This window comes from Nyctereutes procyonoides, unplaced genomic scaffold (genome assembly GCF_905146905.1).
Source record: "Nyctereutes procyonoides isolate TBG_1078 unplaced genomic scaffold, NYPRO_anot_genome, whole genome shotgun sequence".
NCBI lineage: Eukaryota > Metazoa > Chordata > Mammalia > Carnivora > Canidae > Nyctereutes > Nyctereutes procyonoides.
The window spans coordinates 48,095,588-48,109,517 of NW_026575020.1; the positions used below are offsets into that span (position 1 = coordinate 48,095,588).

The following is a 13,930-nucleotide window of genomic DNA, read 5'->3' on the forward strand; positions in this document are numbered from 1 at the left end:
ATGTTCCCTCAAACCCAAAACCTGGACGTTTCAGGGCACTTCTATTTGTAACAGCCCCAAACTAAAGTGGAAATAACCCAAAGGCCCACCAGCAGTAGCACAAATAAACCAACTCTGGTGGGGCTACCCAACAGAATATTATGCAGCGTATGGAAGACAGAAGGACACACGTACATGGGAATGTGGAGAAATGCTACGATCACCGTGTTGGGGGAAAGAAGCCAGGGCTGGGGAGCACCCACCACAAGACTGCATTTGTGTGAAGTTCAAAACAAACAAGGTAAATCCATGCAGGTTTGAGCGGGGCTGCTGTTTATCTCCAGGGGTGGGGAGTCGCTGCAGGACAGTAAGGGAGGGGGCTCCTGGGGTGTCGGAAACATTCTCTTTCATGACCTGGGTGAAGTTACATGGGTGTTATCTGTTCTGTGAGAATTCACTGATCTACACACTGATGACTTGTGCCCATTTCTGCGTGCACACTCCATCTTAAAAAAGGACACTCGAATGAAGAATGACCCAAGGCATGCCAAGTCAGGCAAGGGAAGAGAACGAACGTTTTCCGAGGGCCTGAGATTATTTCTGACAGCTCACGGCACAATTTCAAGGGGTGGAGGAGACACTAAAACACCGTGAGATTAGCTGCCTGGGCCAGAGTTCCAGGAAGTGTGGGGATCAGAACGCATTCTCCAGGCCGCCATGCTTCCCACAACGTCCTGCACGTCACCAAGCTGTAGCCCTTGATGGCTGAAAGCAGAGGTGTGCCTTTGAGGGCTCTCCACCACCTTTCTCAGAAGTGTGGGGAAGAGTCTTCCTCTGTTGACCCCCTTGGCCTCGATTATAAAAGAAATCTGGGTCTACTTACTCCTTTGCAGATGGAAACGGCCTCTTTGGACAAGGATTTGGGATAAGAAACGTTATGCTCCATTATGGACTGAAACAGCTCGTCTTCATCTTCACCATCAAAGGGAGGCTATTCCAGGAAAGAGACACACGGGAAAACAGGCAGGGTGATTCATTAGTGTGGTGCCTGATGACCCAATTCAGCTCCAAGAACACACACGGGGCTTCTGGGGGCACCATGGGCTGCAGAGTTAGCTCAGTGAAGTTGCTGGTTTATTTGATTATCTTTCATTAGGTCGGTGGTTGTGTGTTTTTCACTTTTTCCCCTTGTCTCTTTAATTATCCTGCCCTGGGAAACCCAAAACAATCTTTAGGCAAAATGTTTTTGAGTAATGCTTTTAATGATTTGCAAATAAATTATAATTAATCCATTAATCTTGTAATTATGTGTCAAAAATTTTAATTATAATCAAGTTAGGTTACAGATGGCTCTGTGTGCAGTGATGGGGGCAGGTGGAGAACGCTAATGCCTTTGGATTCTGAGAATGGGGTGTCCAGGCCATTAGGACATGGCCTAAAAGGACTTCCCCAGCTCTAGAAATTCACCCCAGGGCCCTTCTGACGCAAGAGCAAGAGGGAGCTGCTCTGTAGAGAGCCCACACCTGTGTGATGACAGTGACGGGGGCTTAGCTGCCACTAGACACTCCCCTCTCCTCTTCTATTGGGTTTACACTCCCACAGGGAGAGGGGGGGAGGCATAGTAGCATTCTGGGCGGCCATGGCTTTCAAGTTAGGTGGATCTGGATCAGAATCTAGCTTCACCATCTTCTAGCTGGGTGTCCACAGGCAAGCAACCGATCTAAGACATGGTTTTCCAATTTGTAAAATGGGGTTTCCTGGTGAGTCTACAAAACAGGATAGTCTGTCCTGTATCCAGTAGGTGCCAGATGAAGGATGCCTGGTGGTATTGGTATTTTATTAAAGCGGATGAACTGTCTTAGAAGGGGCTGTTAGGATCCTCAGGAGGAGTGGGTTGAGCTCAGGACGTCCTTCAAGCTTTCTCTCCATCATGTCTTTAATCCCGAGAGGTCTGCCAAATTACCTGTCACTCTGGAGGGATAGCGGGGCACAGGATAAGTGGGCTTATGGGAAATTTCTTAATGTTCCTTTTTGGCTTAGCTAACCTTGGGTTTAGCATAAGAAAGGTAGACCAGGAGTCAGCTCTCAAATAGAAAATCCCCGTATGTTTAATATCATTGCATTTTCCCTCTCACGGAAAAGAGGGGTCTCTGTCACTCTGACTGACATGGTTAGGGCGCCGATAATGCAGAACCCAGCGTAAATGTAAATTGTATCATGGAGTGAAGACAGCTGTGCAGCAGCCCGCAGACTATCACTTATCAAACATTTCCCTCTGAGTAACAGAGAGCAACGGACCCAGCAGAGTGCTCCCCCTGAAGCACCACTCAAATCATCCCATCTGTTCATCTGACCCCCAACCTCAGTCCTTCCCCACCCCCAGCCCCAAATAGGAGTTGAGTGTGGGGTCAGCACATGGGAGCCACATCCACTCAAGGGAAAGACGCTAAGTCTATACAGAACCCTACTTTGGGATCAGGTATTGGTGAATGGGGGGTTGGGATGGGTGCCCTGTTGTTGTTGGGTTTTATTTTTATTATTACTATTTTTTGGTCTAGAAACAGAAATAAATCGGCCTCTTTTTCAGCTGTAAGTACCTGGCATAAAGAATGTTTAATTTGGTCGAAGGCATGCAGGTGGGTGAGGAGAACTAAAATTAGCCCACCTGTGGGGCACCTGGGTAGCATAGTTGGTTAAGCATCCAACTCTTGGTTTCGGCTTAGGTGGTATTGTGAGACTGAGCTCCACATCAGATTATGATCAACAGAGTCTGCTTATAGTTCTCTCTCCCTCTCCTTCTGCCCCTTCTGTTCATAGTTTTTTTCTAAAATAAATAAATCTTAAAAAAAAAATATTACCCGGCCTGTGAATGACTCTGAGCAGAGCAGGGAACAGCCCACAATGATGAGCTTCCCTGGGCAGAAGTAACATGCTGCCTGGGATGCACACAGGCCAGTGGGCTGGGCACAGACACCACACTAGCGAGTGTAGGTGGTCACCCGGGTCAGCGGAGGGTTGTGCTACTTCCACCTATAGAGAGGGCAGGGTGGCCCAAGGATGTGGGTGACGACGGTCCAGCTGTCCATCCCACTTCTTCTCTATCTGACATCATGCAATCTACTTCTTCTGGACTCCTATGACACCCACAAAACATCCCATTTCCCCTAATAAGTGATCCATATATGTGGCTGAGTTTTGGCCAAGGAGATCTTTATAACTAAAGCAAACATGGCATGGTTTCTGCTCAGGGCTGTGAAACACACATCTCCAGGGGGCTCCATTCATTCTGAATTTCCTATGTGTTCATACTCTACAACTTCAGAGTGCTCAGGGTGTGGGCAAGGCACAGGGGCTGCTCCTGGATGACCAATCAACACCTCTCAATGTGGCCCCTTCAGGCCACTGGTCAGGTGAAGCTACATAACAGCACAGCATCATACCAGATACAACGGGCTCTTGGAGCTTGGGCCTTGCAGTGAGAGGTGCCAGGAGAGTCAACTGGCCTTTCTGGTGATGCTCAAGTACTAGCAGCAGGAATCCTACAGGGGCTGAGTCACAGATAACCTTTTTTTTTTTTTTTTTTTTTAAGATTTATTTATTTATGATAGAGAGAGAGAGGCAGAGACACAGGAGGAGGGAAGAGCAGGCTCCATGCCGGAAGCCCGACACAGGACTCAATCCTGGGACTCCAGGATCGCGCCCTGGGCCAAAGGCAGGCGTCAAACCGCTGAGCTGCCCAGGGATCCCCCTGAGTCACAGATAATCTAAGCCAAAAGTTTCAGAGAAATTTTCTCCAAAGAGAAACTCAGACAAATTGTCCCCAGGAATCTTTTGTCAAGTGAGGCAGCAAGAACCTTTACAAGAACCAAGACAATTAGGTCAGTGAAGATGCCTCCCCTCTCCCTGCCCCAGCTGATGTGGGAGAAGGAATTTTGGGGGGAACTGGCTTATCACACCTGTTTAGTTGTCTTCTGGCACGGGAACCACCTCGGCCCAGGTGAGCTGTGCCTACTACTGATCTGTTTACCTGAAAGTCCCCTCTGTGTGCCTGCCAAGTGCAGGACAGCTGGCTCCTGACACACCCCAGAGAGTATTCCTTAGAACCAGAGGATATTGGGGAGCCTGGGTGGCTCAGCGGTTGAGTGTCTGCCTTCAGCTCAGGTAGGGATCCTGGGGTCCTGGGATCGAGTCCCACATCGGGCTCCAGGCAGGGAGCCTGCCTCTCCCTCTGCCTGTGTCTCTGCCTCTGTGTCTCTCATGAATAAATAAATAAAATCTTAAAAAGAAAAAAAAAGAACCAGAGTATATTAATCCTACAGGATACTCCTGGGTCAAAGTTTGCATTCTTTACCCTCCCTTTCAGGACATCAGCAGTAACATTTACATTATAAAGGTTCTAAGAAGCCTGCAGTAAAGAACTATTAAATCCAACGTGAATCATACAGGTTGGGGATGCAAGGATTCTCTGAGGCCCCTTAGGCTCACCTAGTGTGATAAGATTCCAGAGCTAGAACAAAAGCCTTGTGACTACAAGTCCTTGGGGGCAGAGCCTTGAGCTTTCAGCCGGTGTTCCACCCGTGTGGCCCCAAGGACTGGGGCTTCTCCTAGCCACACGTCCCAAGGAGGACACGTGCCTCTACCCCTGACTTTCTGTTATCACCCACTGTGAGTCTACACAGCCTGAAGAATGGCCAGGATTTGGGAGTGAACAGCAGTAAGGACAGCGGTGGTAGCAGTAACACAGGCTTTTCAGGCTGTTTCTGTGTGCCGGGCACTGCATGGAGAGCTGGTGCAGGCATCACTCCCTTAATCCTCAAAACCACCACAGGACGTACATACTAGTAATCTCATTTTACAGTTGAGCTCATTGAGGTTCTATTATTAAGCACTTTGGCCAGGGTTACAGAGCTGGGAAGAACCAAGATCTGCGTCCAGACATCTGACTGCAGAGCTTGGGCTCTTAGCCATTCTGAGCACTGCCAATCCCTTACACTTGCTCCGGCAGGTGGATGGTGAGGGATGGTCCCCTGGCGCTGCTGCTGGAAGGTGCTCAGCTGCTGGTCCACCCAGCACCTAATGAGGGCTTGACTGGGACATCGGGGGAAGGGTATGTGTGGGGAGATCATTTTGGTATCCTGCAAACAGTAGTGGGGTTCTGGAAAGAAAGATGGGCAGTCACTACGGCCAGAGATGTTTCAAGTCATCATGTAGCGTGACTGTCTCTGGATTAGAGACCTGGCCTGACTTCCCAGCCCTGATTTTGACTGCTTATCTCTTGCTTTTGCCACACGTCCACTGTGAGACAGCAGAGGTCACCCAGGGACCCATGCTGATGGCACAGCTGTCATCCTGGTCTCGCTGGGGTGGGATGGGAACAGGTGCTCTGGGGTGTCCCTCTCCATTGCTCAAGCGCTCTACCCTGGAGCACTTCCACTCAGACCTCATTGCTCAGAAGTAGTCACACATGCTCCACATGATTACGGGTGAGCTGGGAGGTACAGTCCCATCATGTGCCAGAAGGAAGACCCAAAACACCTGGTGAACAGCAAGAATGAGCATCATACTCAGAATGAGAAATGCTCCCCGGAGCCCCATATTGCATTAAAATCATGTATTCTTGGAAGAGGGCAAGCCCAGGAAAGTAGCATCCCCAACTTCAATACAGAAACTGCTCTTATTTTTCTGTGAACTCATAGGCTTGTCGTATTATTTTCAAATACTGATGCATAGTTTGGAGTCTCTTGTTTCTCACTGGCTGTTGCAAACACTTTCTCTGTGCTACCGGGACTCCCAGGTCAAGAATAATGCACGGAGCTGATACACCATCCATCAGAGACGGGCTTATTTGTCCGTGGGTACATTCACAGTTGCTTCCAGGGCCGCATTCTGATAACTAATGCTACTATAAACATTTCTGTGCATGTCATTTGTTTCTTCTCTGAATTACTTCCTAGGAAAAATTTCCCAGGTGTGGGCTTACGCAGCCAGAGGACGTGAACATTTTTATGCCTCTTGTTAAGTCTCCCCAGATCACCCCCGGAGCATTCTTATGGGTAATTGCTGATTGGGCCTTAGTGTTGCAGGCAGGTCAAGGGTGAAGTTATAATTATATTCACTTTCCTTCCCAGCCATGTCAGCTACTGAGCCTGGGGACAATAGGAGGTAATGTGCTGCTGAGGAGTGAGTACAGGACCATTTTGGATTGCTTCTCTCCCCTCTTTCCCACAGTCCCATGATTATTTTTAAATTTCTACAAATCTGGACATAGTGTCTCAAGCTAAGCTATGCATTAAATACAGTCTTAGTATGGTGTAAGAATGTTCCGAACCAGGGGTGCTCTCCGTAGCAACAGGTAATTTGTGAATTTTAAGACATGTAAGGGGTGATGTGAACCACCACATCACTTCTTTCCAAAATGATTTTTTTCTTTAAGATTTATTTATTTATTTACAGATTTTATTTATTCATGAAAGACACAGAAAGAGAGAGAGGGAGAGACACAGGCAGGCTCCTCGCGGGGAGGCCTATGTGGAACTCCATCCCAGAACCCCGGGATCACGACCTGAGCCGAAGGCAGATGCTCAACCACTGAGCCACCCAGGTGCCCCTCCAAAGTGACTCCTAACCTAAATCCCTTGATAGTTCATGGTTGTTGGGGCCCCACCACATTTGTCTGCGGATCACTGGTGACCAGCGTTGGGGTGGGAGGGCACCCAAGGACAACTCAGGATAAAGTGCTGGGATCAAGTACCTATTACTGATTCATCAGGAATGAAGACAAAGCATAAATAACCGTGGCAGAAGGAGACATAAAAAGGAGAGGGCTGGTCCCTTCATGATGAATACCCATGAAAGCTTGAAGCCGCAATATGCTCATTACAGTGCTGGGTAAATACTGTTTATGCCCCAAAGTAATCATATTTGTCAAGCAGTCCAGGAACTGAAGAAAGACTCGGGCTGTTTCTACATAACTGCCCCCTTGCCTGCTGACAATAAATACACCAAACGAGAAGAAAATGGCAAAAAACGACCTCTTCTGCTCATCTTCAGCCCTGTGCGATTGAAGAGGACAAATCTAGACCATAACCCCATCAACAGCTTTATAATTAATCTTACTTTCAATAACAGCATCTACTCCCTTGGCTGGGTCTGGAGGCTGCTGCAGCTTCGGGGGGCTCTGGGGGACAGGCTCAGAGCCTTCATTACCCTTTCTCGGCTGACTCACAGCCCAGAAATACATTGAAATTTGCATTGAGTCACGGGGAAGAAGTGGGTCCCGAAATGAAAACACCGTGTTGGAGACAGGCACAGCTGAGGACTTGGAGGAGCGACAGCTGAGCCTGCCACTGTGCCCGAGTGTGGGCCATCTTTAAGACGTCACATTCAAAGAGTGTCACCATCTTCAACAGATAATGAAGACTGGAAGCGATTGTATCAGGCAGGCTGAGTCTGAGAAGCAGGATGGGAAATGAAAACTGTGCCTGAATGTTTACAGAAGCAATGGGTGTGGGGAGGGCACCTGAAGGTCGGGGCCTCAGGGACCACAGGCAACTGAGGCAGGATTTTTAAAATGCAGGGGGCTTCTCTGCAGGAGGGCTGCTATCCTGAACTCTCCTGGAGGGAATGAACCTCCTCGAGCTCCAAGACAGATGAGGATGCGGGTAGGGGTGTGGTGTGTGTGGGGCCTGGGTTCTGAAGCCCTAGCATCCTACTGCCCAATGAAGAGTCAGCTCATTCCATCTCTTGGAAAGCTCGCTTGGAAACAGATTCTATTTCCACCCAGTTTCTTCTGTTGACATATGCAAATGTAACTCAGTGAAAAGAGGATTTGTTTCTGGACTCCAGAGTCAAGACGTGCAACTGGGATCGAGAAGGGGAAACTCAGTTTTCTATGCCTTCATGAATAGCATGGCTCCCAGGGGGCCGATAATTCAGTCAAATTTTACTGTCAAAATTCTAAAGAGGGGAAACTGACTCAAGTGGCAGGCAACACTCTCGTCTCACTGATGACGGTTCTGGATAACCTGGTTTTCTGTGCTTACAAACAGGGGTATTTGGCCTGAGATGAATAATTTATTGGGGTTAAAAACCTAAATTAATAATCACAAACCATTTTACTATGAATCAAGTTTGACATCACTTCTCAATTAATGACTGGACGTAGGCTAGTGCCCCATATCTTTTAATACCTAAAGAGACTACTTTAGTATTTAAAAGATGTGAGACAATGAAAGAGACATAAGGAGAGCTCACCAATGGTCTACCATCCCAGAGGGAAACCCAATGGTCTGTGATGACTTCCATGCTCACAAGATGTGGGGGGCTCCCCCCAAACTCTCTGACCTCAGGCCTCTCACTCCCTCTCTAACCTACTCTGCTCTGGCCAGATTGGTGGCTTCCCATCCCTTTCTTAAACATGGCCATATACTGCCACCCCAGGGCCTTTGCACTTGCTCTTTGCATTGCCCGGAATGCTTTTACTCCACATATGCACATGGCATTCTCTCACTTTTTTCTGGTCTTCCCTTTAGCTCTACATGAAGCCCTCTCTGGCCATCCTTGCTACAAATTCAACCCTCCTCCAGCACTACATTTTCTTTCCTGCTTTATTATTTTTCTCTTAGCTTATCACTATTATATATTTTCTATATTTAACTCACCTGTGGTTTCTCTCTCTCTAGCTTATAGGCCTCATGAAGGTAAGGGTTTCTATTTTGTTGACAGTGATCACTGTGGACATAGTAAGCCTTCAACAAATATATATTGAATGATAAATGAAGGAGTCAATGGATGTTACATGTCACAAAGGTTGACTTTCTCCCTCTGCCCCCACCCCCAAGAACAAAGATTCAAAGATCTTCTCAGGGGTAGTTTGGCAGCTCAACATGGGCATTTCTTTCCACTTTCTCTAGCTAAAGCTTTTGGCTATGGAGGATCCAACTCCTTGACACCAGTACTCGATTGCTGGGAATGATAAAAAGCTGCCCACAACAGAGTGGTGGTTAGGTAGAGAGACAGAGGTCTGGTGCTCACCCAACCTGCTTCCCCTTCCGGAGCTCACAGGTACAACTGTACTTCCATTCCCACCCCCCACACACACAGCTCCCCGGCCCTTTGCATCTCCCTGGGGCCACATGGCCAGTGGGCTGCAGGAAGGAGTGATCTATGCCATATCTAGGCCTGGCCCTAAGACATCCTGTGAAACTTCCCTTCTGCTCTCTCTTCATTGGCCAGTTGAATAAAGAGGGTTCACTAAAGGAATCTGAGGCCCTAAAAGATTGTAGGGACAACAGATGCAAGAAACTTGCCCCTTAATGACCATGTGGATCAGTACTCCCTGCCCCCCCTTGCCCCTACCCAGGGCTGTGCCATGAATGTAAAATAAACCCATGTGTTGTGTGTTAAACTGCACTGAGGTTTTGGGGTTGCTTGTTAAAGCAGCTAGTGTGATTTGCCCCAGTGCTACAGATACAAAGGCCATGTATTAAAAAAAGGGGGGCAGTTTAGGCATAATTCCTCCAATTATCTGATGCAAGCTGCATTCCTAAGGGAAATTTGTCTTTTTATAACTGGAGGTTCAGCCTCGTTGGACTTTTGTGAAAACTGCAGTGAACTGCCAAGGGCGAGATGAGGAGAGACAGGGAGAAGCTATTAAAACACCTCTTCAAGTTTCACCGTCTTCTTCATTTGATAGTCATACTGCTTATACACACGGGTAATCTGGGGTAGCTGGGGTAATCTGTGCAGACAAGCTTGCAGAGAGCCATAACCCAGCCCCAGTTTTGAGACACTGAAAACCTACAGAGGCCACTGTCGGCCTCAACATGTGGGGGCTCTTGTGTATAATACAAAAGCTACATTGTCGATGCTCCAGGTTGCAGCTCTCAGTTTGGGGTTTTTATGACCAGAGATAATTGCTGTGCCTATTGAATATAATAATATCCTTTTTTTTTTGGGGGGGGGATATTACTCCCTCTTTCACCTGGGTCAGGGAAGTGGGACCAACATCAGCTGCTGGGTCCCACTACCTTAGTCCGAACAGAGCCGAAGCATTCACATTATCCAGCAATAAACAACTATGAAAACAAAGTGACACATTACCTGTCCGGCTAGCATTTCATATAATAGGACGCCATAGGCCCACCAGTCCACGGATTTTCCATACGGCTGATAAGCGATTATCTGTGTGAAAACACATACGGCAGTTACATTGAGCGGTAAATCAAAAAGACTGTGTTAGAACAGGTAAGTCAAGCGTGTATGCCTTTCTGCACAGCAGGAGAGGGTCCTGCAAATCACACCCACTGGGAACTACCTCCTCGTGACTCGCTGCCTAAAACCTGCTTCGGAACTGCTCCTCTGAATCCACCTGGAGATGCCACAGTGCTGTCTGAAGCTAGATTTAATTATCCTCCCTGGAGAAAAATATTGGGACAGTGAGGTGGATTTAATTTTCGCAAAAAGCCAGAGGTCATTCAGACTGAAGGTCTGATAAATAAGATAATCAAACTACGTAATAGGATTTTGCTAAAAGTAACAAAGAAGATGGTGGTGATAACGCATCTGCTGAAGTTTCAAGACATTCTGAAAGAGACGTAAAATAATCAAATGTCACATTTGAACCTTGTCTGAATCTTGACTCAAACCCAGCCAACTGTAAAAAAAAGAAATCAGAAACACTACAGTGTGGTCTTGATATTAGATAATATTAAGAGATTACCATTAATTTTGTGAGGTGGTAAAATGGTACGGTGACGAGTTTAAAAGCGTCCCTTTTCAGTTAGAGGTGAGCGTATTTATGAGTGAAATGCATGAGAGTTGAAGTATTTATGGCTGAACTGACATGACATCTTAGATTTGTCTTAAATACTTCAGCAAACTAGGAAGGGATTGGAACAGATGAAATGAGTTGGCAAAATGCAGGGAACTGGTGAAGCTGGATGACGGCCCCCAGAGACCCGACCCCGACTGCTTCCTCTACGTTTGCGGCTCTCGGAAGTACTAGAATAATTCTATGACCTGCCTTTGTGGAAGAGATTGATGCTGATTTGAATTTCTAAGCATGACATGGGTTATTAAAACCCCGGGGTTGTGGTCTAAAACACACAATCCCCCGACCCATGGATCATGCCCCAGGATTCGAGGCCAAGACATCTGAACAGGTGCTCAGCATGACCATTCTACCATTGTGCACTCACATGTGACTTTGCAATGTTCTAGGTTATTTTTTTAATGACCCACGATGTCTAATGGAATGTCCTGGGACATAGACAAACTTTCTGCTTGTCTCTTTCTCTCCATTTCTTTAATGTATTACTAAGATTTTTCCTTGCAGGATGAGAAATCCAAGCTCCTGTGGCTTGCCTCAACATGGGTGGCAATAAGGGGGTACATGTTTAGATTGGGGCAGCTTTACAGCTCATTTTCTTTCTTTTTAAAAGATTTTATTTATTTATTTATTTGGGAGGAGGGGCAGGGGGAGAGAGGAAGAGAAAGAGAGCAGCCTCTGCTGAGCAGGGAGCCTGATGCAGGGGCTCAATCTGAGGACCCAGAGATCATGACCTGAGCTGAAGGCAGATGCTTAACCGACTGAGCCACTTAGGCATCCCACAGCTCATTTTCTTGACGAGGAAATGACAAGCAAAAGAAGCTGCAAGGAGGCCTTCATTTCTTTTTAAAACTACATTTGTTCTTTTTTGAAAACTTGGAAAATGCACATATCCACAGAACAAAAAAACCCTACCAAAATGAGCCTCTCTGCGGTTACCTGATGACGTGCGATGAGGCTTGCCATTCTGGTTCCAAGACAGGAAATGACTGGATCAAAGCCTGTCTGAACCAAGTAGAACAACAGAAATTCTCTTTGGGAGAGTAAAGAAGTACACTTGTTAAGCATCCACTATATATCAGAATGTGCTCTAAGCACATTCAGTAGAATCCCGTGGGGCAGAAAGAAGCATTCTTCCCATTTTATAGGTGAGAAAGCTAGCTGACAGAGCAAGAAGTTTAAGAGACTGGTCCAGAGCCAATCAGTTCCTAAGTAGTGCTCAGGATACTGACATTTTTGTTTTAAAAATACAGTTTATAGCTTTCAAACATGTACACTCACTCATACTGAGATTAATAAAATATTAATCAAAGGGCTTTGAGGATTAAAGAGGTTTAAAATCATCATTTCAGTTGTAGCTGTATTTCAAAAGCACTTGAACAAAATTTGTTCCTGTAACTATATTAAAACCCGTCCTGGCAATCTATTTTCATTAATCAGTGTTTTTGTTACTGTTTTTAATGCAGGCGGAACTGGGGCACGGTACTGTTGTGGGAATTATCAGGCTGGGGCACGGAGGGGGAAGAAGGAGTGTGGTCACGCTGTATTTCGTATCTTATATTCTTACAAATACCCGAGTACTCTTTACAATCATACTCCTCTACTTGGGTGGTAGAAAATGCCACCTGAGTTTGGAAAGCTGTCCAAGGTCAAGGGTATAGAAACCCTGTCTCTGATAAGACCGATTCACACAAATCCTAAAAGCCATGGCCACCTGAAGACTTTTTTTTTTCTTGATTCTTTTATCAATTTTGGTCCAACTTGATTTTTATTTTCTATTTGCACAGCACAGCATTAAACTCTCATGCCTCCCACTGATAACACCCTCTCCTTCCTCCAAGGCTTCCAAAGCAGAATGCCAAGTGCCAATGGCTCCTTTTTCTTGGCGGTAGCATTTGGCAATCCTTAGAGCCGGCCAGCTCAGCTATTGGGCTGAGATGACAAAGTCACGCTGAACACTGCAGTGCTTTCAATTGTAATAACAGGATGGGATTTGGAATTTAGCTGGAGCCTTTCGTCTTGGAGAAGCTCACAATGTATCTCCCCTGGCTTGTGCGCTAGATAGAACAGGAACATCAGAAGATCTAAGTTACAAGGTATATGGCTGCAACCTCACCACTGCAAATTCAGTTTTAGAGGGAAGCATGCTTTCCCCTCAATGATAAGCTGCTGTCAAGAAATACCAATATCCACAAATCTCACTATAAAAGGGAAACTGTGTTAGAGAGCCCCATTTGAAGATAAATATTTAGATACACAGGACTTAGGATGTTGGTTACGCTGTGCCTTGTGAGCTGTCTACACCTGCGCTGTGCAGTACAGTAGCAGCCACTAGCCACATGTGGCTACTGAGCATGGGAAAAGCAGCCAGTACAAGCTGAGGTGTACTAGAGGTGCGACATACACATCAGATTCTGAAGACTTAGTACCCAAACCGCAAAATATCTCATTCATATTTTGGATATATTGGGTTAAATAAAATATATTAAGCTTAATTTCACTGGTTTCTTTTTCAGTTCTTACAAGTGTGGTTGTTAGGGGACACCTGACTGACTCGGTCAGTACAGCATGTGACTCCTAATCCTGAGGTTGTGAGTTCGAGCCCCACGTAGAGTGTAGAGATTAAATAAATAAACAAATAAATAAATAATAAATATTTAGGGAAAAAACCTTCCACACATGTGCAAAATGTGGCTGCTAAATGCAGTTTGGCCTGCATTTTGTTTCTTTTTTTTAAATTTTTAAAAAAAATTTATTCATGATAGACACAGAGAGAGACAGAGAGGCAGAGACACAGGCAGAGGGAGAAGCAGGCTCCATGCCGGGAGCCCGACGCGGGACTCGATCCCGGGACCCCAGGATTGCGCCCTGGGCCAAAGGCAGGCGCCAAACCGCTGAGCCACCCAGGGATCCCCTGCATTTTGTTTCTACTGGATGGTGCTGGTCTATACCCCCTCATGGGCTCCTACAATGCACGCTGGTTCCTGGGCTCTTTTTGGCCTAGGGAGCCAGCTTTGGGGTGAGAGCCAGGCTCAGAGGTCACAGAATGGATGGTGAGGCTCTCTTGCTTTTGTCCCCACTGGGGACAGGAGCAGGTGTCTCTGGGACTTGTGGGCCAACGGG

At 46.6% G+C, this 13,930-nt stretch overlaps 1 protein-coding gene across 1 annotated transcript in view; it reads right to left on the reverse strand.

Annotated features, from left to right (window-relative positions):
• PRKCA (protein kinase C alpha) overlaps positions 1-13,930 on the reverse strand; it is a 393,503-nt gene that overhangs the window by 19,680 nt on the left and 359,893 nt on the right. Inside the window, exons 14-15 of the mRNA XM_055301540.1 lie at positions 10,081-10,161; positions 863-970 (exon numbers count right to left, since the gene is read on the reverse strand). Coding sequence (XP_055157515.1) covers positions 863-970; positions 10,081-10,161 — 189 coding nt within the window. The remainder of the gene's footprint in view (positions 1-862; positions 971-10,080; positions 10,162-13,930) is intronic.